The sequence below is a fragment of the Saccoglossus kowalevskii genome, chromosome 7, assembly GCF_978046115.1.
Source record: "Saccoglossus kowalevskii chromosome 7, keSacKowa6.1, whole genome shotgun sequence".
In the NCBI taxonomy this organism is placed as follows: domain Eukaryota; kingdom Metazoa; phylum Hemichordata; class Enteropneusta; family Harrimaniidae; genus Saccoglossus; species Saccoglossus kowalevskii.
In genome coordinates, this window is record NC_140647.1 from 40,383,459 (window position 1) to 40,406,431 (window position 22,973).

At 40.7% G+C, this 22,973-nt stretch overlaps 1 protein-coding gene across 2 annotated transcripts in view; it reads right to left on the minus strand.

Annotated features, from left to right (window-relative positions):
* LOC100369920 (uncharacterized) overlaps nucleotides 1-22,973 on the minus strand; it is a 72,908-nt gene that overhangs the window by 47,226 nt on the left and 2,709 nt on the right. Inside the window, exon 3 of one of the 2 annotated variants that reach the window (XM_085501564.1) lies at nucleotides 374-415. In XM_085501564.1, the coding sequence (XP_085357690.1) occupies nucleotides 374-415 (42 nt within the window). Of the gene's footprint in view, nucleotides 1-373; nucleotides 443-22,973 lie in introns of both variants that reach the window. The other variant, XM_085501563.1, reaches the window with a different exon arrangement.

Below are 22,973 nucleotides of genomic sequence, written 5' to 3' on the forward strand. Positions count from 1 at the left end.
ATGACAACTGACAAAGCATGTCCAAAATACAACATTTTCAAAAAACAAGATGGCTGCTAGTCGGCCATTTTGAATCGAATCGCTAAACCACTGCATGTGCATATGTCCCACATAAGGTACTAAGTACATGCAAAGAATGAACGAAATCAGTCCAAGGGATTCTGAGATATGACTCCGGACGGACGCACGGACGAAGACTTCGTCCGAACGGGAACTAAAAAACCACTCCCTTTATTACCATATACACCAGTTCATTGCCACACATTATATCAACACAACAAAAATATGATCCCTTTGTGTCTTGAAAATGTTTCTGATGCAAGCATAGTTATTTTCAAGACTAAATTTTGTCAGATGCTACCAAGGTACTTACCTCTTTTTGTTGACAGGTTTTGCACTTTGGTCTGGACAGGTTCTGCAAGGGAATGGATTCCATTTGACTCTATAAAGAAGATACCAAAAGTTTTTGACATATTTTTAAGTTAAGTGGCAATATGGGTAATTTTGATCAATTAAATAATTTTTTTTATATATCTTGATAAAAAAAAATTGTCAATTCAAATCTTTACTTGTGAGGCAAACAAACTATTCGTCTGATGAAACAAGACATGAATGTCATAGTCCCCATATTTGAAAAAGAGTATTTAAAAATAAAATACTTTATAACATTTTGTATCTAACTACATTTATACATTTGGACCATTAGAAACTCTGGAGGGTAGATGGTATATACATGTACAAATATTTTGTTCCTTCACTTAGGTTTTGTACTATTTTTTCCATGATGAATTTTCTTTTTTTATACTGTGTGAAAGATAAGACATGCAGAATCTTTTTTAGACATTCAGGATTTATTCAAAAATTTATTTAAATTCAGACTTTTTAATGTTTTACATTTCTGAAAAATGATTATGGAATGTGCTTTCTGCGGTAAAATAACGGCAGTTGTAATTTGCTAAAAAAATATAAGATTTTCTGCTTGCACGAACAAAATTAAAAATATATGCACTGTATGTTTTAAGGAAAGAGCTAACAGGCAACTGTGTTAGCCTATGATGGTGATTTAATATTTCTTATTCTAATATCATTTTACACTTTCTATCTGGGTTAGTTTCAAAAAGATTAAACATTTACAACTGTTTGGCAACATTATTTTTTGTAAACTGAAAAAAAAACACAGTCCCCGTCCAAAATTTTGTGATCTGACATATCAATTTGATGCCGATGAAGTCACTGAGATTAGATTGAAACCATTAATAGGAGATGGATTTGTAAAAAATTATGATTTAGTGCTTTTACAAGAGAATTGGACATTGGGCAGTCATATTGAAGCAAATTACAAAAATAATGTTGGTGCAGACGTATTTCTTGGCATACTACCTTCGTACAAAATTTAAACAAATGTTCATTGCATTCAAGAGAAAGTAGCATGGGTACCATGAAAAACAAAATGACCACCAGTCAGCCATATTTGTTCCAATGTATGATCACCATACTAACTTTGATCCAAATCGACCTAGTCATCTCTGAGAAACAGCTCCGGACATGTAAAAATTATGATTTAGTACTTTTACACGAAAATTGAGCATTGGCCGGCCATATTGAATTGAATCAAAAAAATAATGTTGGTGTGCATGTATCCCTTGGTATACTATCTTTGTACAAAATTTACAGAGAAACGTTCATTGCATTCAAGAGGAAGTAGCAAGGGTACCATGAAAAACAAAATGGCCGCCAGTCAGTCATATTTGTTCGATTCACAAAAAAAATATGACATGCACCTATAACCTAATATGTATGATCAACATATCAACTTTGATCCAAATCAGCCAAGTCATCTCCAAGAAGCTGCTGCGGACATGTTTAGGTATCAGAAATAGCAAATTTTACATCCAAAATGGCCGCAAGTCGGTTATTTTTGCTCCGATCATAAAGTAACTTGACACGCATATGTAAGACATTATGTATTGTCTTCATGTAAAATTTAATAAATCCGTCAATGGGTGTCCGAGATATAGCTTCTGACGTACATACAAATGGACAGACAGACGGAACAAACCCAAATTAATAGTCCCCGTTTTCGGACTTCGTTGTTCAACGGCTATTGTACAAAAGATTAGTGCTGTATATGACAAGTACCCCAAAAGGCAGTGAGTGAGACAACAAAACAAATGCTAAAAGTTGATTTTTTACAAAAATTACAGAAATATTCAATAAAATTAGAATCAAAAAGAGCTTAAAAAGAACTCCAGCATGTTGAGAGAATAACATAATATGATATTTGCAATTATCTGAATTTGTAATACATGTATATACCAAATTTGTTGAAATATGTTGAATGGTTCTTTAAATAGCACCCAAATAGCTTGAATTTCACTAGCTGATATGCAAATTAGATAATTTAGATAATTTAGATAAATTAGATAATTTGCATAAATTTCTACCAAAAACTAAATATCTGGAAACTGCACCAACACATCTATGCACCAAGTTTTATTAAAACATATTAAATGGTTCTCAAGACATCACCAAAATAGCCTAAATATTGGTATGTAAATTAGGCAATTTGCATAATTTCCCACCAAAATCAATCATGTCTATACACATTTAAATACGTTGAGTGGTTATGGTTTCATTACAACCACAATAGACCAATCAAAGAAAACTTAGAACTAACATGTGCTATGTGAGAATGAGAAACAGTTGACAGAACAAATGGGAAACATTACATATCTCCCTGTGAGCATATAATTTCAATATGACATCATTGTATAATCTTCCCAAGTTTTGTCCATTTTCCGACAACTGTAGTGCATTAAGGAGAAGGTAATAAAAAAAATCATAAATTTCTGAATTTTTTGATAAATTTGGCCACTTTTAGTGACTGGGTGAAGTGTCATCCAAGCTACATGTGTACCAAGTATCAAAGAATTTGGACTACTGGTTTTGAAGAACAAGTCAAAAGTACTATTTTTGATGAAAAATGACAAAATATTTGCTAAAAATAAAGAATTGAAGATGTATACACAAAATGAACAAATCTGATAGAGGTCCACCCAAGGTATATACCATGCTGGGTTGAGAGCAATCGGACTACCAGTTTTAGAGAAGAAGTCGAAAATAGCATTTTTGACCAAAAATGACCATTTTAAACAAGTCATTGTCAATGACACGTCCTCGTTCCGTTCATATTTGAGTGACATATACATTCAAAGCAGATCATGACCGAAATGCACCTGCATATGTACAACACATTGTACTAAATCTGAACAAAATCCATCCATGCATGACTGAGCTCTGGTTCTGGAACTGTGACAATACATGATTTTAATGCATTTTCGGCCTTAAAATGGCCATCATTCAGCTATTGTTAAGCGGATCATGAAACAAATGCACATATCTATTTGTGACATGATGTACCATGTGTGTGTGAAGTTTGAACTTGATCAATCCAGACATGTCTTGGATACGGATCCAGAACTGAATTCTTTAAGAAAATGGCCGCCAGTCAGCCATTTCGAACTTCATCCGAAAAAAAAAATGACGAGCATCAAGGTCCTATTATGTTTAATGTAAGTACCAAATTTGAACGAAATCCGTCCATGCATAACTGAGATCCGGGTTCGGAATGGTGAAAATGTGCGATTTCAATGCATTTTCGGCCTTAAAGCGGCCCCCATTTGGCTATCGTTAATGAGATCATGAAACAAATGCACATACATATTTGTGACATGATGTACCTTGTGTGTGTGAAGTTTGAACTCGATCAATCCAAGCATGTCTCAGATACGGATCCAGAACTGAATTCTTTAAAACAAAATGGCCGCCAGTCGGCCATTTCAAACCCGATCCAAAAAAAAAAATGACGTGCATCAAGGTTCTATTATGTTTAATGTATGTACCAAATTTGAACAAAATCCGTCCATGCATAACTGAGATCCGGGTCCGGAATGGTGAAAATGTGTGATTTTGATGCATTTTCAGCCTTAAAATGGCCGCTATTCGGCTATCGTTAATCGGATCATGAAAAAAATGCATGTGCATATGTCCTATATAATGTGTGATGTATGAGTGAAGTCTGAACTTAATCGGTCCATGCATGTTCGAGATACAGGTGATCACGGACGCACACACGGATGCACACAGGGCAAAACATAAGTCCCCGTTTTCGGACTACGTCCGAACGGGGACTAAATATTCGCCACCAGATTAACAAAACTGATAGAGGACAACCCAAGGCACATGCACTATCAATATCAGCACTGTAGACCACTTAGTGTCATAGTAGCATAGAAGAAATTTTAGAGTTTGGGGGCTAATTTGCATAATTTTTGGCAGATCGACTCATGAACAAATTACCATCCACACTCATCAAGGCATCCACACACCAAAAATCGGGTCAAACGGTTCAGCGGACAGACAGACAGACAGACAGACAGACAGACAGACAGACAGACAGACAGACAGACAGACAGACAGACGATTGGTTGGTTGTAGTTGACTCATCGGTCACATTTTGATTGAGTATAATTCTCTTCCACTCAATAGGTATGGCCCGATGAATCACATCGAGTGCCATCCCGGCTAGCCGCCTAGAGTACACATTTACTTTACTATGTATGGCGTCAACGCCTGACCATGAACCATTATTAAAAAGGTCACCGACCTTTGTGAGGCCAGCCTCACGAAAATGTAAAAGATTCAAAGGTGTATTTTGAATTGGATGAATAACGAGTTGGTTAAAAATAACGGCTCTTGAGCAACCTTGTGAAGCGTAGTAGGTCTGTCTTTCCTGATTGTTGGAAGGGAAGACCAGACTGTTAGTAAGTCAGAGTAAAACTGTGGTAAGTGAACACTAGGTGTTGGTATGTCAATAATAAATAACTGTTTATCATAGTTCAAATGGTTGAATTCTTTTAAAAAGTAATCTGTAAAAGCAAAACAAGCATGACTGACACTGGAGTAAAGGTAACGTTGGATATATTGAATGCGAAATGACGCAATGCGAGTGGGCAAATATATCAGGCCGTGGCCGCCATCAGCTGTTGGTAGATAAACTGTCTCAGCAGGGACCCAGTGACGTCCTTGCCATTCTGTAGAGTAGTAATAATCTGTTTGGGTGGACTCGTGCACATGCAAAAGTGAAGTAGTTTTGACGCAATTAGTTGGTTTATTACTATAGTGCGCCCTCTATAGATCATAGCAGGGGCGTAGCGTGACCACCAACCCAACTTGGCTTCAACGTTTCCTATAACACCGTCCCAGTTTTGAGCGACAAAAGTGGCGCTATTACCTAGATAGGTACCAAGAACTTTAAGCCCTCGATTATTCCACCTATATTTAGTGGATTGTCAGTTCTTTCCTTCCACTTGCCTACCCACAATCCTTTTGACTTGCCATAGTTTATACGAGAATTGCTGGCAGACTCGTACACACGTAACCAATGTTCAAGTTTGTTAAAATCACTGTTTTGAGTTAAAAAGAAACTAATGTCGTCTGCATAAGCAGATAGATTAGCAGGTTTGTGATTATTGTTATGCAAATAATCCCCATGTATTTCACTTTCAGTCCTTATTTTGTGTAAAAGTGGTTCAATGGCCAGCGTGTATAGCTGCCCAGACAGAGAACAGCCCTGACAAATACCACGTTGGAACAATACCGGACTGGTTATAGAGTTATTAACACGAGATAAACTTTGCGTGTCCGAATGAATTAATTACATATACATGTACTTACAAAACTCGTCCCCGTAGTCGAACGCTTTGAGGGTTTTAAAAAGATAGTCATGGTTGATACGATCGAATGCCTTTTCCTGGTCCAGGGCAACGATCCCAAGTGGCAAGTTATTGATGTTAGAATAATCGATGACGTCATGCACCAGATGGATGTTGTCGAAAATCTATCGCCCTGGAACACAGTAAGTTTGGTCGGGGTGGATGATTTTAGGTAAAGTGGTTTTAAGCCTCATGGAGAGCGCTTTAGTAAGTATTTTGTAATCGGAGCAGAGCAAACTAACTGGTCTCCAGTTTTTCAACAAACTGTTGTCACCCTTTTTGGGGAGTAAAGTGATGACGGCGCGTCGACATGACAACGGAAGTTGACAGTCCTTAACTGAGGCGTTAAGGACATCGTGAAGATCCGGTCCCAACAATGACCAAAAATACCGGAAAATTCACCAGGCAAACCGTCAATGCCAGGAGACGTACCTTTTGACAACAATTTGACAGCGGAAGTTAATTCATCAAAAGACAGAGGGGCGTCACACATGTCTTTAAGCGCTTCGTCAAGTTGGGGAAGTCCCTTGTGTAGACGAGCTTGACAGTCAGTTGACACAGGGTCAGGTGCGAACAGATTAGAATAAAAATTAGCATTGGGTCGTTGTAAATGGGTCATGACCTTTTTACTCCCCCTCTGTTTTTCAATAGCTGAGAAAAAAGAGGTGGGCACAATGGTTTCATTCAGAATTTTATGGCGTGATCTAATGGCAGCCCCTTTTGATTCATTGTGCATTAAAGTTTGAAGTAATGCCTTTTTTTCATTTAATTGTGTTGTGAGTGCATCAGTGGGTCGATCAACTTGTTCAAGGGTGTGTATGTCATCACAAATATTTTGTTTTATGCGCTTATAGTTATTGCTGAGTTTCGTGCTATATTGTTTTGTTAGTTCCTTTATTTTAAGTTTACCCATATCCCACCACATTTGAACGGAGTCAAAGCGACCCTTTTCCTTACGCCATAGCAACCAGAAGTCATTGAGGATATGGCAGTACTCTTCAACATGCAGTAGACTAGTATTGAAGTGCCATATTGGGTTTCTGTTTGTGACGTCTTTGATTAGTATGCATATCGTAACAGGTGCGTGATCAGATAGGTTACAGTGAGTTTCTATTGTGCTAAGTTTGATTTTGGGTGAGAAAGCTTTGGATATGTAAAACGTGTCTACCGGTATGTCATTTCTGACCCATGTCTAGTCTCGCATGTTTGAGTTAAAATCAACAAGTTTAAAACGCGTGGCTATGTTACATAACGACATAGCTGATTGTGCATGTGGTTCTGGGCTGCCAGCTCTGTCTCAGCCGGGGTGCAGAGTGCAGTTAAAATCACCGCCAATAATGATTGGATCTTGATTAAGGTCATTGAGCGTTTTATAAGTATTTTAAAAAATTCAAGCCGATCCACCCCAACGGTGGGCGCATATACATTTAGCAGGTGAACTGGCGACTCGTGTATCTCCAGATGTACGTGAAGCAAACGCCCCGGGAAAACACTAGCAACATTCAACACCTTGATGTTTTTATTTGTATTTTTATTGACTAAAAATAGCCACACTAGCAGACTGTGAGTTACATGCGAGAATAAAATGGAAGAACGCCATACAATTTGCCATTGGGCTTCATTAGCTTGGACAGTGTGAGTTTCCTGAAGAAAATAAAAGTAGCTGGAATGATTTAATTTAAGGAATTCAAAGAGCTGGTATCGCTTCAGTGAATCGCGACACCCGCGCACATTCCATGTAACAGCAGAGAAGCTCATGATTATAATATAAAAAGTTAAAACAGTAATATATGGAGTATAAATCTTATTATAAATGATGAGCAATTAAATTATACTGTATTGCAATAAAATAACTATTTTATATTTGTGACGTCGGTACCTGGTGATGGTTGAATACCACGTTTTTTCTTTAAAATTCCTTTTTTTAAGGTGTCGCGCTTTTTGACCACGAAAGTAGGGTCTTTCATTTTTCTGATGTTTTATTATTTTAGTAGCAACTCGTTGAATGCGCACTTTTCGTTGCTTGGTAGGTCCGGGGTTTTACGCACCTCATTGAGCGAGCGTGCTAGCAACCTTAGATCGGAACAAAAACGAGTGGTCACATCAATGATTTTTCTCGAATTGAAAGATTCAACCAAGAAAATGTTTAATGCTTCACGGGAAAGCAGTTTTACTTTCTCGCTCGAGACAGAAAGCTCCATGGCTTCTGAAGATAAGGTCGATATTTCAGAACAGTCAGACACAACAGACTCCGCATCATTCCTGTTCTCAGACAGACCCACAGGGATAGTATGCTTTGTTGTGTCAAATGGGTCACATGACTCTCCTTGTAAAATAGGGGGAGTAGGGGGGTTAGTACCTCTTCATCATTTACATTAACATTTGTTGTTTTGTTATCAGTTGACATTGTATTATTTGTATCGGTTTTGCTCGTACCAGGAGCGTGTGTTATCAAGTTTTCATTTTCATTAATGTCATTATCGTTTATAACCTTGTCACTCATTTCATTTTCTTCGTTTTTGTCATTATTGTCACCATTATCATTTAATGTGTCACCATTATCATGATCCACATTTTCGGGTAGATTTTCAGTTTCCATAGTTTCATTATTGTCAACAGTTTTATCAAGGGAGGGGCTATTTTCATCAACAACAGTGTGATCAGTAGGTAGAGGTTCGGGGTCGGGGTGTGTATCATTATTTTGCACGGAATGCCCACGAACAGGGTCACCCGAAGTTGACTGTTGGGTTGCTGTACAGTTTCGCATGATATGCCCCTTTTTAAAGCACTTGTGGCACACGATCTCATCAGTAGACAGATAAATTCTATATTGTCTCTCCTCAAATGTGACATTAATAACACTGTCAAGTTTATTACCATCACATAGCATATAAACTTGGCGGCGGAAAGATTTAACATGTTTCAACTCGGGTTGTTTACACCCGAGTGGAATTAAACGCAGACTACTCACGACACGGCCATACCGTGACAATTCAGTTTCAAGAACATGATTGGGTATGAAGGGTGGTACACCCGAAAGAATCACTTTAGTGGCGGGTTTTACGAGTGGTTGTACATGAATGAAGTAGTAGTGCAAACAGTTTCAACAGCATTGATCGAATCCAGAAAAATTATGACACTTCCGTTTGCACGAGAGGCAGCAATAATACAGGTTTGAGTATAGAGGAAACACTTTTAACATAGGTTTCAATTGAAATCCCATCAATCGACTCACATTTGAGACCGTGTTTACGTGTCAACCCTGCAAAATGGTTGACACGTGTACCCGCCGTGGAAGCCGCCATCTTGGAAAGGCCCCACGATGAGCGAACTGAAAGTGAAAAACAAAATCAAACTAAAACACGGTAGACTTGTACTGTAAAATCAAAATAAATAAGTGTACGTATGTAGTAAGTATTAACAAAAAAGATAGTACAAAAATAGTAGTAACAATGTGCTACAAAAATATTTTTGAACATAGACAGAATTAAACATGATCTTTTGTTTAATGCGAGATAAACCCAAGCAGACAAAAGCCCGAATTGCAAGGGCTGCGTCTGAAAGGGAACTAATAAAGCAAACTGTATGCATGCACTATGTACAGATACATATTGGATACATACGAGGGGCGTTCAATAAGTAATACACCTATCCATTTGTCTGATCTAGATGAAATTTTGCATGTGTAATGATTTACATTTCCATGGGTTATGTTGCAAAAAACAGCTCTGAACTAATTGTGGTTTTTGATTTACAGGTGTTTGATCTGAGTCAGGTGTGAAATGGAGCCAGTTGAGTGTCGCACAGTGATCCGGTTTTTTGAAAGGACGCACACCAAAGCTGACTTATGACAAATTTTATCCAGTCCGTCTGCCTTGAGCTGTTTTATTAATGAAGATGTTGTTGGCAGCTTTGAACTCTCTGTCGGGATTATATTGATATTTCGGTGGTATGGTGGCGAGTTGAGGTACCGATTAATGGCTGCACGCATTCCCGATAGACTTGATTTGAAGTACCGCTCCCCATCTCTGATTTTAGCTTTGGCGTAATATAGCTGCTATTTCATTAGGTGGGAGAAATTTGAATCTTCATTTTTCTCGATCAGCCATGCTGGGAAAAAATTAAATGAACGATTTATTGGAAATGATGTCTGTGTCAAGAGGTCAACCCAGAGTGTTTTGTTTGTAAACAAAAGCACGAACTATAGTATGATCGATGCTGAAGTTGTCACTCACCTTTCAAAAGTTTTACTCCCCGCGCTGTTTGCTTTGTGGTTGCTTTCTCGTCTTTTAGCAACTCAATGTTGTCAAGGTCAATTTCATTAAAATTGGCAAAGCGCTTCTTTCCTTTCGTCTGGACGAATTCTTCCGTTTCTGTAAGAAAATCTTGCTCCGACAGCTCTCGTACACGATACTCAGCCATGTTTATGTTGCAGACAACGAAAACATGTCGCAAAAAATAGCATGCAAAAATTGTAGGTTGTACAATTTTTTTTATTTAACCACTGCTAAAACAAAATATGTATATAATATCTTCATCCTATCAATATTACCCCAAAATTACTCTAATATTTAAATGGCCTTTCCTTTATTTGTTTACGCATTAAACTTTTATTCATATTCTGGGGCCTTATTTGGAACACCATATTTAACCATGGCTTGCATAAATTAAAACAGTCTCCCAACCAATCACAATGATGCATTCATGGCAGTGATACACTGGTATACTAGTAATATAATTAGCTAACCAATATGCACATTTTTCAACATTAAAATAATCACATCTGTGGATTACTCCAGAGCATCTATGAACCAAATTTCAACGAATTAGGCAATCAGTATGCTTGACTTTCAATCCAAAGCTAATCATTGTCTTTAGCATTGTTCCCAGGCACTTGTATACCAAGTCTTATTGAAATGCAGTAATTGGTTTTTGAGATATAGGTTGAAAATTTGGTAATTATTATGCAAATTAATGTGCAGAGATTTTTACCTCAAACTAATCAGGTCTGTGCATTATCCTATGACATCTATGACCAAGTTTTTCATTAAAATGTAATTTTTAGTACTTGAGATATTAGTGGACAAGTCATTGTCAATGACACGTCCCCGTTCCGTTCATATTTGAGTGACATATACATTCAAAGCAGATCATGACCGAAATGCACCTGCATATGTACAACACATTGTGCTAAATCTGAACAAAATCCATCCATGCATGACTGAGATCCGGTTCTGGAATTGTGAAAATATGTGATTTTGATGCATTTTCGGCCTTAAAATGGCCATCATTCCACTATTGTTAAGCAGATCATGAAACAAATGCACATATCTATTTGTGACATGATGTACCATGTGTGTGTGAAGTTTGAACTTGATCAATCCAGACATGTCTTGGATACGGATCCAGAACTGAATTCTTTAACAAAATGGCCGCCAGTCGGCCATTTCGAACTTGATCCGAAAAAAAAAAAGACGTGCATCAAGGTCCTATTATGTTTAATGTATGTACCAAATTTGAACAAAATCCATCCATGCATAACTGAGATACGGGTCCGGAATGGTGAAAATGTGCGATTTCAATGCATTTTCGGCCTTAAAGCGGCCCCCATTTGGCTATCGTTAATGAGATCATGAAACAAATGCACATACATATTTGTGACATGATGTACCTTGTGTGTGTGAAGTTTGAACTTGATCAATCCAGACATGTCTCGGATACGGATCCAGAACTGAATTCTTTAAAACAAAATGGCCGCCAGTCGGCCATTTCGAACTTGATCCGAAAAAAAAAATGACGTGCATCAAGGTCCTATTATGTTTAATGTATGTACCAAATTTGAATGAAATCCGTCCATGCATAACTGAGATCCGGGTCCGGAATGGTGAAAATGTGCGATTTTGATGCATTTTCGGCCTTAAAATGGCCGCTATTCGGCTATCGTTAATCAGATCATGAAAAAAATGCATGTGCATATGTCCCATATAATGTGTGATGTATGAGTGAAGTTTGAACTTAATCGGTCCATGCATGTTCGAGATACAGGTGATCACGGACGCACGGACGGACGCACACAGGGCAAAACATAAGTCCCCGTTTTCGGACTGCGTCCGAACGGGGACTAAAAAGCTAAAAATTTACTAATCATTATGCAGGCATAGATATCGTCCAACAAGCCTCTCGGCTGAGATAGCTCCGCTGTTAGCAATGCACGTTCCAATTAAAGAACTGAAGATATCATTAGAAAATGAACAAATCTGAGAGAGGTCTATCTGAAGAACCTACGTGTATAATATCAAAGCAATCGGATTTGCGGTTTTCAACAAGAAGTCGAAAATATCACTTTTTAAAAAAAATGACATACATGTAAGTCATCAAAATTAAAGAATTAAAGTTATCATCACGAAATGAACAAATCTAAGAGAAGTCTGCTCAAGGTACATATACACCAAGTATCAAAGCAATAGTTTTCAAGAAGAAGTCAAAAAGTAAAAAGTTGACACAGACGACGACGGACTCACTCATATGATAAGCAATCAGTCGACAAAGTCAACATAGTATAGCTAAAACATAGTACAATGTCATTACGTTTTAAAAACTTGACGATCGAATTTTGAGAAGCATTTAGTTTTCCTTCTCCAATCTCTTACTGAATCCTGCTTGATTCCAATGGCCGTCAAAGAAAAAATTCGTCGAACATAAGCAGTCAATTTTGATAATTGGACGGGGTCATGCATGAATACAGCTTGCGTGTACGACAGCAAAGACTTCTGTATGAATACATATACGGCTAACTACGATATTTTTCAGTATTGTTTACATATGTAAATTACTGCTTTGTTTGATGAAGCGATGTTGATGCCACATTGTCGTCATAATGAGGCCACAATGAAGCTAAGCGATAACCGCCTCAATTTTTCAATAACGTCACATTGATGTGACGCTGAAGCCATAACAATGCCATATTGATGCAAAGCTGACGCTGAAGTGCGGCCAAAGCTTACGCAACACCCTGTACCCTGTATATGTATAGAAGTCAAAATTATATCACTTGTTACCAAAAAGGACAAAAATATTTATCAAATTAGAGAATTGAAGATATCATCACGAAATGAACAAATGTGAGAGACCTGTAGTGCCTATAATATTATAGCAATCAAACTTGTTTTTTTTACAAGAAGTTGAAAATATCACTTTTTACCAAAAAACACAAAAATATTCTTCAAAACTAAGGAATTGAAGATATCATGACAAAATGAAAAAATCTGAAAGAGGGTTACCTGAGGTATTCAGAAATATAATATCGAAGTAAATTGCGTTTTTTAACAAGAAGTAGAAAAATATTCATCAAAATTAGAGAATTAAAGATATCCTCATGAAGGAACAAATCTAAGTAAGGTCTACTCAAGGTACATATACACAAGAGGGAGTTAAAAAAAAGTAAATAGCTGATGCGGATGACAGACAATCACTCATAATAAGCTCCACTCAACAAAGTCAATAGTGGAGCTAAAAGGTGACAGAATAATAATAATAAGCATTACAATAACAATAGGCTTTCAATCCTGAAGGGCCTTGAAAGCAAAATAATCTTAACCCTCTTCTTACCGACGCCATAAAATACCATGTGAAAAATAGACACCTATTTTCCCAGCATACATTTCACACTAACTAGCCAAGACTTTTTGTGTAATTTCAACCAATTTCAATTGTCAAGTACTGCCTTTTAAGTAATCAAATTAGGCGAGGGTTCTCCGAACCCGCCTATTCACATAGTTCATACCCACCATAGACTCCGGTCAGTCAAAATGACTATTTTGAACTGTAGGCATTAATCAGCAATTCTGCCAGTGACGGAGAGATAGAATCCAGGTCAGGGGAAGCCCCATGACCTCAAGATTCTTTTACCCCTTACGTCACGAACCCACATGACCGAGGCCACCTGGCAGCGCCACAGGTAGCTGTCCTTCACTCTGGTTCCTTTCTCTCCGCCTCGAGGACTTAGACCAACGCGACGGAAAGAGTGGGGAGGTTGGGGGGGACCGAAGTCTATGGTGGGTATGAACTATGTGAATAGGCGGGTTCGGAGAACCCTCGCCTAAATTCACTACGTTCAATTACCCACCATAGACTCCGGTCAGTCAAAATGACTATTTTGAACTGTAGGCAGAGTCAGACACCGATAGGTGGCAGGTTTTTCCGAGCAAACAGAAAAAAAAGGAGAATGATGAAAGACTTTCCCCCAGCCTGGGATGAAAAACAAACCCAAAAACCTAAGTTAAGACCCAAGAAGGGTGGTGTCTTACCTTGCCTGTGCTGTCCCAGAAGCAAGAAACCAATGCTGCTGTGGTGACAGGGTTCGGTGTGCCCGAGAAAGCTAGACCCAAGCCGAACTTGGGGGTGATAAGCTTGAAATAGGACCGAAACAGTTCGCATGAGGGCGTAGGTCGACAGAAGTGAAACCTGGGAGCTTCCAGGAAGTGCTAGTGGAACAGACAATCTGCCCGCAAAAATGCAGAGACTGACTTATCGCCTATGCGCAGAGGCCCCTGCAGTCGTTCGGGCTGGGTCAGCAAACAAGGCCTGACCCGCTACGATGGGGCCTAACCTGAAGAGACCTTGCTCAATAGATTGGGTGTCTCCTAGGTAGTAGTTGATGAAGACGTTCTGCGTTCTCCAGAAGCCTGCCCTCAGAATGTGTTTGAGGGGGGCAGCAAAGCGACCCTGGCCCAGGCTCCTGGAGTCAGCAGGAGTGTTACGTATGTCGGGAGCTTGGTGTTCCGGGGTGCGGCAAACGGTCTAACCTTGAACCGTCCACAGCCGAAACAGCCTGGAGGCTACCCACTGGGGTATCAGCCACTCCGTGTTCTGGAGACGGAGTCGCCCTGAAAGGGCGTCGCCAGACTGTTCCTCACCCCTGGAAGGTGGTGTGCGGTTAGCTCCACATTGTATTCCAGGCATCAAAGAAGGATTTTGCTCCGCTAGGACTGACAACGATGGGGAATGCGTCCCCCCTCCTTTTTGAAGGAGACCACCGCTGCGTTGTCTGTGCGGAGCAGGACTCTGTGGTCTCGAACTACGGGTAGAAAGCGTGGTAGTGCTAAGTACACTGCTCACAGTTCGAGCCGGTTGATATGGTGGTCCCAAAACTATGCGAGAGCCATATCCTTGGGCTTGTTCGTCCAATAGATGCGCTCCCCAACCCTGGGGGGAGGCATCTGTTACCAGAGTCATACCTGCGGCGAGCGGGTCCAAGGGGGACCCTCTGCCCAAGGTTGGTCAGTGACGACCACCAGGGCAGGGCTTCCTTCACTTGGTCCGAGATCGAAACCCGCCTATCTAGTTCCCATAGGAGAGCTCGGCGTTATAACAAGCGTTATACCGGGCGGCTGTGTAGTGCGGCCTGGGGAACGACCCTTCGAACCGAGGTCATCATTCCGATGATCCGCATTAGTTCACAGAGGGACACCGAGGGAACGCTGACTAGGCATTCGGCTAGGCTGCTTAGCGCTAAGCAATATGCTTGAAATAGCTAAGCCAAGCTTACCTCTGTGTCAAAACTCCATGCCCAGGGACACCAACTGCGCGTTGGCTCGAGGTGGGACTTGTCGATTTACTAACGAGCCCAACTGGTGAAGTAAATCCTGTGTTAGCCTGATGCGTTTGGCTATTACCCCTTGCCCGGGTTGTTGGTAACCAGTAGTCTGGGTACGGGTTGAGGTGTACCGACATCTGGTGAAGCAGCAGCACTACCTGTTTCATCCCTCTGGTGAACACGTAGGGCGCTGTGCCTAACCCGAACGGGGGGGGGGGGGGGACCGAAGTTCGAATACTTGGCCCAGCTGGGCGATTCCAATGAGATGGCAACTCGCCAGGTGCATCGGTACGTGCAGGTAGGCCCCGCTTAAGTCTAGCGGGGCTAGCCAGTCAAAACGGTGGATGGAGAGAAGAACCCTGAATGGTGTCTCCATGTGGAACCGATTGAGGGGCACGTACTGATTCAGTCTGTCTAGGTCCAAAACTGGACGCCTGCCACTTGTAGATTTGGTACTACGAACACATTTGGGTAGAAGCCTGGACTTAGTTCCGGCTGATGTACCCTGTGTATGGCGTCTTTCCCCAGCAAACTGCTACTTCCTGTCTGATTGCTTCCGCCTTGCAGGAGTCCCTTGGCAGTGCCCAACAGGGGAGACACTGACGGGGGGAAATGGAGATTTCAGCGGTATGCCGTAAACGAATGTCACCACCTGGAAAGGTTCAGGTATCGGTCACCCGCCGTCTCCAAACCGGACTACACCGGCGCAATCTGTGTACGACAGGGATGTGTGGCCATGTGTTCGGCAGTTGCAAGGGGGGGTGCTCCCTTCCCCCATGAGGAGAGTTCCCCAAGGCCTGAAGTAGTCACTAAGTTGTGACATGGCCACTCACCGAACACATGCCTGTCCCACCCGGTTGCAGAGGTGAGCGTCAAACATGCTTCCCCTGCTGCCGGGTAGACGTCCGCCCAGAGAGGGTGAGGAGCCACCACCTGGCTCTTACCTCCCTGGGGGCGCGTCACTACCCTTCCCTCCCATGGAAGGGTATAAGCACTTGCCTCCTGGCTGACTCTGGCTAGCGGACAACGCCCTAGGGCGTTGTGTTTTCTGTGCTTGGGGTGCCCTCCGCTTGCCCATGGCAGGACCAACTGGCTAGCGGATTCGATCTGAACCCTCTGATTCATTGCACTCCGAAGCTCCGAGACTGTACCCACCATTCCCTGAACAAAGAGGGTGGAGGGTGTCCAGTCTGCGTCACTGAGGTGGGGGACGTACCCCAGCTCAGCTTGTCGGCGAAAACATGTGCGTCTAAGGCCGCGTCTCGTAGCACAGTAGTGGCCCTGGCCAAGCGAGCCAGGCAACACTAGGGGGTGTCGCACATAGATGTGCGGTGGCCCACCAGTAAAAATGTCGCCTGGTCTAGGAGGCTGGTGCGTTCTGCCTCCAAGGTCACCATAGTGCTGGGCACGCATAATAATGCGCTCAAGCAACTCTGCCCTCAGGGCTAGATGGGTCGTCCTCAATTGGCAAAGACACCCATGGAACGCGGCTATCCCCCTTTGCCCGGTTTGCCAAATTCGTGGTACTGGGGTCTGGGGAAGGAGCCTTGGAATCCGGTTGGGGGCGTTTTGGTCTCATCCCACGCTATGGGGTCTGATCCCGAGACACACCGACCGGGTAGCGTTTGGTCCAGTGGGAAGTGTTGCCTAACGTTATCCCCACCCGGGGGCCTTAAGCATTACATCCTCCGTGGCTGACCAACGCCGCCCATCAACACCGTTTGCGTGCTCTGCGCCCCACTCCGCACTCAGACGGACAGGGAGAGATGTGCCGACGGGGTTGCTTTGGATCCCGACGCCCGTGATCCCATAAGCGTTGAAGCAACCTTAGGTGGTCGCTTTAGGATCAAGGGTGGGGGTATATACATCGTATCACTGGGATCGATGATACTCCGCCTCACCCCAAAAGCGTGGCTCACCGAGTCATACAGATGGAAGACTCTGAGGGACCGCCCGGAGTACCGGCTGTATCCAACGCAAGCGAACGCGTCTCCTTTAACTTAAAATATGTGAGAGGGAGCGTGTTCGACTGTGCGTCTCATGACAGGGTGGTTCCCTCTGGGGACGCCCGTGGGTCGGTAAGAAAGGAGTCAAAACCCACAGCGGGGACCGGACACAAGGATAAATTCGTTACCGTTGTACCGTTACCGCGTGACGAACCCTAGCTGGCTGAAAGTGGGGGGGGGGGGTCAACGCGTGCCCTGCCCTGAAAGCCCTGTCCCGAGATCGAAGACTTGGCTGTCAGCACCCCGTTGGCATTCAGTGCCCGCGGATCCAGAGAAGGACCGGTGCAATTAGCCTGAGCCTCGGCCACCCCCCAAAATAGTGGGAGAGCCGTGACTGGGAACGGGGGTTCCCCGGAAGAGACGTGTTTGAATGCAAACATGCTTTCGTGTCTCTTCCTGCTTGCCCACCGAGGGGACACAGTGGAGACAGCTCGCTCCGACTGCGTCTGATCTACCCGGCCTGCCAGGGACGCAATTGCCTCGACAGTCCTTCGACCAAAGCCCTCAACTCGGAGGCAAACTCGGTGCCGTGCGAGGAAGGGTCCACGAAGAGACCCGCAACGGGCCCCATAGGAGGAAAGCCTCCAGGGGCACAGCCTCGCTGCAGCTGGTAAAATCGGGTAAAAAACACCGCCTGAAAAAACAGACTGTGAGGATGTCCTCCGATCAGCGGGGGAGACCGAGAAAATATCGGTACCTCCGCCGTCGGGCCTCTTACTCGCTTTCACGCAAAAAAACCCGAAACCCACACGTAGCCACGACAAAGCATCTCGGATGCGGGTTCTATGCTGGTAGATTCTGAATAAACCACTGTACGGTCGGCTCGGAAGACGAGGAGACAGGAAGAAAAAGGCAGCGAGCCTTGGATGTGTCATTACATCGATATATTGCTAAATACATTAAAAATAAAAGACGACATGCATGAGGGAGACGAATTACAGTTGTAAAAGGTGCCGCCATGAAATCAACATGTGACTACGTAGTGGCGCCGGATTTTGATTTCTTTGCTGTGAAAAATACTACACACAAAGGGGAAAACGACACGAGGGTAAAAAAAGACAAGGAAAACCTATCCTACCAGCTACCATGTCGGATGCCGAGCAGCGGCAACAACCCAAGCTATAAATCCGGACAGGAAAAAAAGCAGGCGATCCAGCAGAGCTCGCTAGATTTCATCTCCACTCGAGGCGGAGAGAAATTAAGAGTGAAGGACGGCTACCTGTGGCGCTGCCAGGTGGCCTCGGTCACGTGGGTTCGTGACGTAAGGGGTAAAAGAATCTTGAGGTCATGGGGCTTCCCCTGACCTGGATTCTATCTCTCCGTCACCGGCAGAATCGCTGATTAATGCCTACAGTTCAAAATAGTCATTTTGACTGACCGGAGTCTATGGTGGGTAATTGAACGTAGTGAATTTGACATTAAATTTGGTTTTTCATTTAGAATAGAATATTGTATTCTCATTTCATGAAATTCAGACACATAAATTAAATTGTATGATTAGAGGAGGGTTACAAAAATATGCTAATTACAATAAACATGACAGCTGTGAATTTTGTTAATAAATGATGAAACCAGATATAAAAGTGAACTTGCCTAAAAGAGTAAGTCATGGTTTATCAAGTAACTATGCTACTTGAGAATTTGAATTTGGGGGGTCCAAAAAAATGTTACCCCCCAAAATATGGTTTTGTATGGCTTGGGGTGTTTCCAGTCTAAAATCATTTATATGGTATTTTATGCGTTCAGATTGTGCCTTTTAAGTAATCAAATTGACATTAAACTTGGTTTTTCATTTAGAATAGAATATTGTCTTCTCATTTCATGAAATTCAGACACATAAATTAAATTGTACGATTAGAGGAGGGTTACAAAAATATGCTAATTACGATAAACATGACAGCTGTGAATTTTGTTAATAAATGATGAAACCAGAGATAAAAGTGAACTTGCCTAAAAGAGTAAGTCATGGTTTATCAAGTAACTATGCTACTTGAGAATTTGAATTTGGGGGGTCCAAAAAAATGTTACCCCCCAAAATATGGTTTTGTATGGCTTGGGGTGTTTCCAGTCTAAAATCATTTATATGGTATTTTATGCGTTCAGATTGTGCCTTTTAAGTAATCAAATTGACATTAAACTTGGTTTTTCATTTAGAATAGAATATTGTCTTCTCATTTCATGAAATTCAGACACATAAATTAAATTGTACGATTAGAGGAGGGTTACAAAAATATGCTAATTACGATAAACATGACAGCTGTGAATTTTGTTAATAAATGATGAAACCAGAGATAAAAGTGAACTTGCCTAAAAGAGTAAGTCATGGTTTATCAAGTAACCATGCTACTTGAGAATTTGAATTGGGGGGGGGGGGGGGGGGTCCAAAAAAATGTTACCCCCCAAAATATGGTTTTGTATGGCTTGGGGTGTTTCCAGTCTAAAATCATTTATATGGTATTTTATGCGTTCAGATTGTGCAGAACGTAGGGCATTTATCTTATGGCATTATATGGCTACAGTAATAATTAAAGATATGGTACTTTATGGTTTCAGAAGGAATAAGTACTCAGCCAGATAATATGAGTTTTTATGGCTTGGGAAAGGAAATTGTTGGTCCATAAAATACCATGTTATGGTAAAATATGGTTTGGGGAATACACGTTTATTTTATCATAACCTCAGGACCACAAAATATGGTACTTTATGGTTTCGGAAGGAATAAGTATTCTGCCAGACAATATGGGTTTTTATGGCTTGGGAAAAGAAATCATTTGACCATAAAATACCATGTTAATTTTTGTTATGATAAAATATGCCTTCAGGTTTTTATTTCAGAAAATATAATTACCTAAATGCGACGATCAAATTCAAAATGTTGTCAACAGATTTAGCATTTACATGTACTGCCTGTGTAGTAACCTTTTTATGGGCTAAAACAGCTGCCATTTTGAAAATGTTAATGATCTTCATTTGTTTATAGACTAGCGGCACTAGAAGTTTATCAAAAGAAATGAACATTTCTACAGTTTGACCACTGATATATTTTGGTTAAAGAAAAACTAAGTATAAATATGATAAACAAAAACGTCTGGACAGATAGAAGCAAAATATGTCATTAGTCTAAACAGATTTGCACCTGTGTATCAAATTTTAATGAAATCTTGATGGTATAGTAACACATGGTTTAGTGAACTTTGACATAATATACCATTTCACAATCAAGTATCATATAAAATGCCATAAATTACCATATTCAATCCAAGTGTAACAAATTTTACCATAAAAAACCATAATGTCCATAATAGCCGATACCATAATAAACCATAAATCCATACCAACAGCAATATGGCCCAATCCATAAAAAGCCATGTGTGATTTTTTAGTGATGACTAGAAAAATAACTTTCGTGTATTTCATAAAAGTAGTATAATACATAAAGGACATCATAATAGATATAATGCATAAAAGAAGTTGTAAGAATATTCCATAATCTAAAGTTCGGGAGATGTAAAACCAAAAGAGACAATGTGCAAAAATGGCCATGGTATTTTAAGGTATCAGGCAAAAATGCCCTCTATTTTCACAAGGTTTTTTATGGTGTCGGTAGGATAACACAAAATATATATTGGCTAAAAGAGGGTTAAACTGAAATACCTGGCCACAAAAGGCAAAATAGAAGCTTCCTGTTGTCTTGGAGAAGTATTCATCTTTTCAAACAGACTTCTAAACAGTTTTTCAAGGGGATTTTGGTGACAAATGCTTCAGCTTGCATGAGAACCCCCTTTTCATTGCACCTTTCTGTCAAATGAACATGCTTTTGCATATAGATTTTATTTGATTAGTCAGAAATTTATTATTTTGTCACTGTCTGACTAGATCACAGTCCTCACTGGTCTGTGACCAATTATACAGATCCAAACTTCCAATTAGAACTAACATAGATCTATGTTGACATAGTTCAGCCCAGCTTTACAGTGCATAATAGCATAAAGTGAGACAAAGTTTGTTGTTGTTTAAGGCCAAAACTGAGTCATAAATTGAAGAACCTCTTGTTTGAGACAATAATGGGTCTTACCAGGAATTTTTTTAAACAAGGGAACAGGGGTGCCCTCATGCCAAGGCCATGCGCCCCTTACCCTGGGAGCAGATCCTCTGGCAACCATAAAATTCTGATTGACCGGGGATCACATGTGGCCACAGTCTTCAACTCAATCTGATTAAAATCTGATGTAGTGTACAGGCTTTAATTATTTTGGCTATAAACTTATTTTAATTTTATTTTTTATTACTTTTGTTATTAATGCCCTTCTATTTTATTTTATTTTATTTTATTATTTTACTTTGATTTTGATTTTGTGATTTTTTTAATTCCGCCCTACCTACATCTGAGCCGATGCCTACGTAACGAGATTTCAACGAGACCCACTATCGACGATTTTAGTCAACAAATCACAGACTCCTTCTATAGCGCACATGATGACATCACCGGGCGGAGTCGGGTGGCAAACACTCAAATAAAATGGCGGATTATACCGACGTTAGCGACCGAGAATAACACGGCTTTACGGTAAGTTTATCATTGTCAAATGCAACAAAAGTCATTTTTATGTTAATATTGTGGCTCGAATGGTTCGACTTTAAATCGTTATTTTGCATAGTTATTCTGGGAGTGACGATTTTGTTTCCACCGTTTCGACCGAACACCAGTGTCTTTTCCCAGTCGCCTGCCCTGGAGACGGGTGATGTTTTGTTGAAGATCGGGCCAACATCGTCTACGGTATTGAAGGCGTAGCTGTAAATATACATTATACATACAATAACTCTTTATTAAAGTAATTGAGCTGATTTGGACTGGAATGAAATATTTTTTATTTGGAACACATCGCAATTGATCAGGAAATATTTGTTTGCTCCAATTTTCTGCGTCGATGCCGTGGGCCGGTGACCGTTATACAATTTAAAATCAGTTTGCATTGTTTACTATAGCTGTTTACAGTGTTCTAATCATTACGATTTACTTATTTTTTTGCTTCCATTCTAGATAATTATGCTCAGTGATGTAAAATTGAAGCGATGACTGAATGAACGAACCTTGGCTGGCGAAGATGTATCTGGAAGTGTACACATTTGTTGGACGTGAAAAAAATATTCAATGTAATGACAAAAATTGTAAAATGCTGAGGAATTTCTTCTGCAAATAAAAATATACTAGCAATTTTCTATTAATGGTTTATTCAAGTGGGCAAAATATAATGTACAGAAAGATTGCCCATAGAGTATCGCTACACTGAAAAGTAAGCAACCGACAGCCTGTATAAAAGGGGGGCTGTGATTGGCTGTTACTTATGCGAGATTTGAACGGGACTTACATAGGCGTCGGATCAGATGTAGGTAGGGCAGAATTAAAAAAAAATCACAAAATCAAAGTAAAATAATAAAATAAAAGGGCATTAATAACAAAAGTAATAAAAAATAAAATTAAAATAAGTTTATAGCCAAAATAATTAAAGCCCGTACACTACATCAGATTTTAATCAGATTGTCTTCAACTGTGACCTGTCTGATAGTAATTTTGACCCCAAAGAAGACATAGAATGC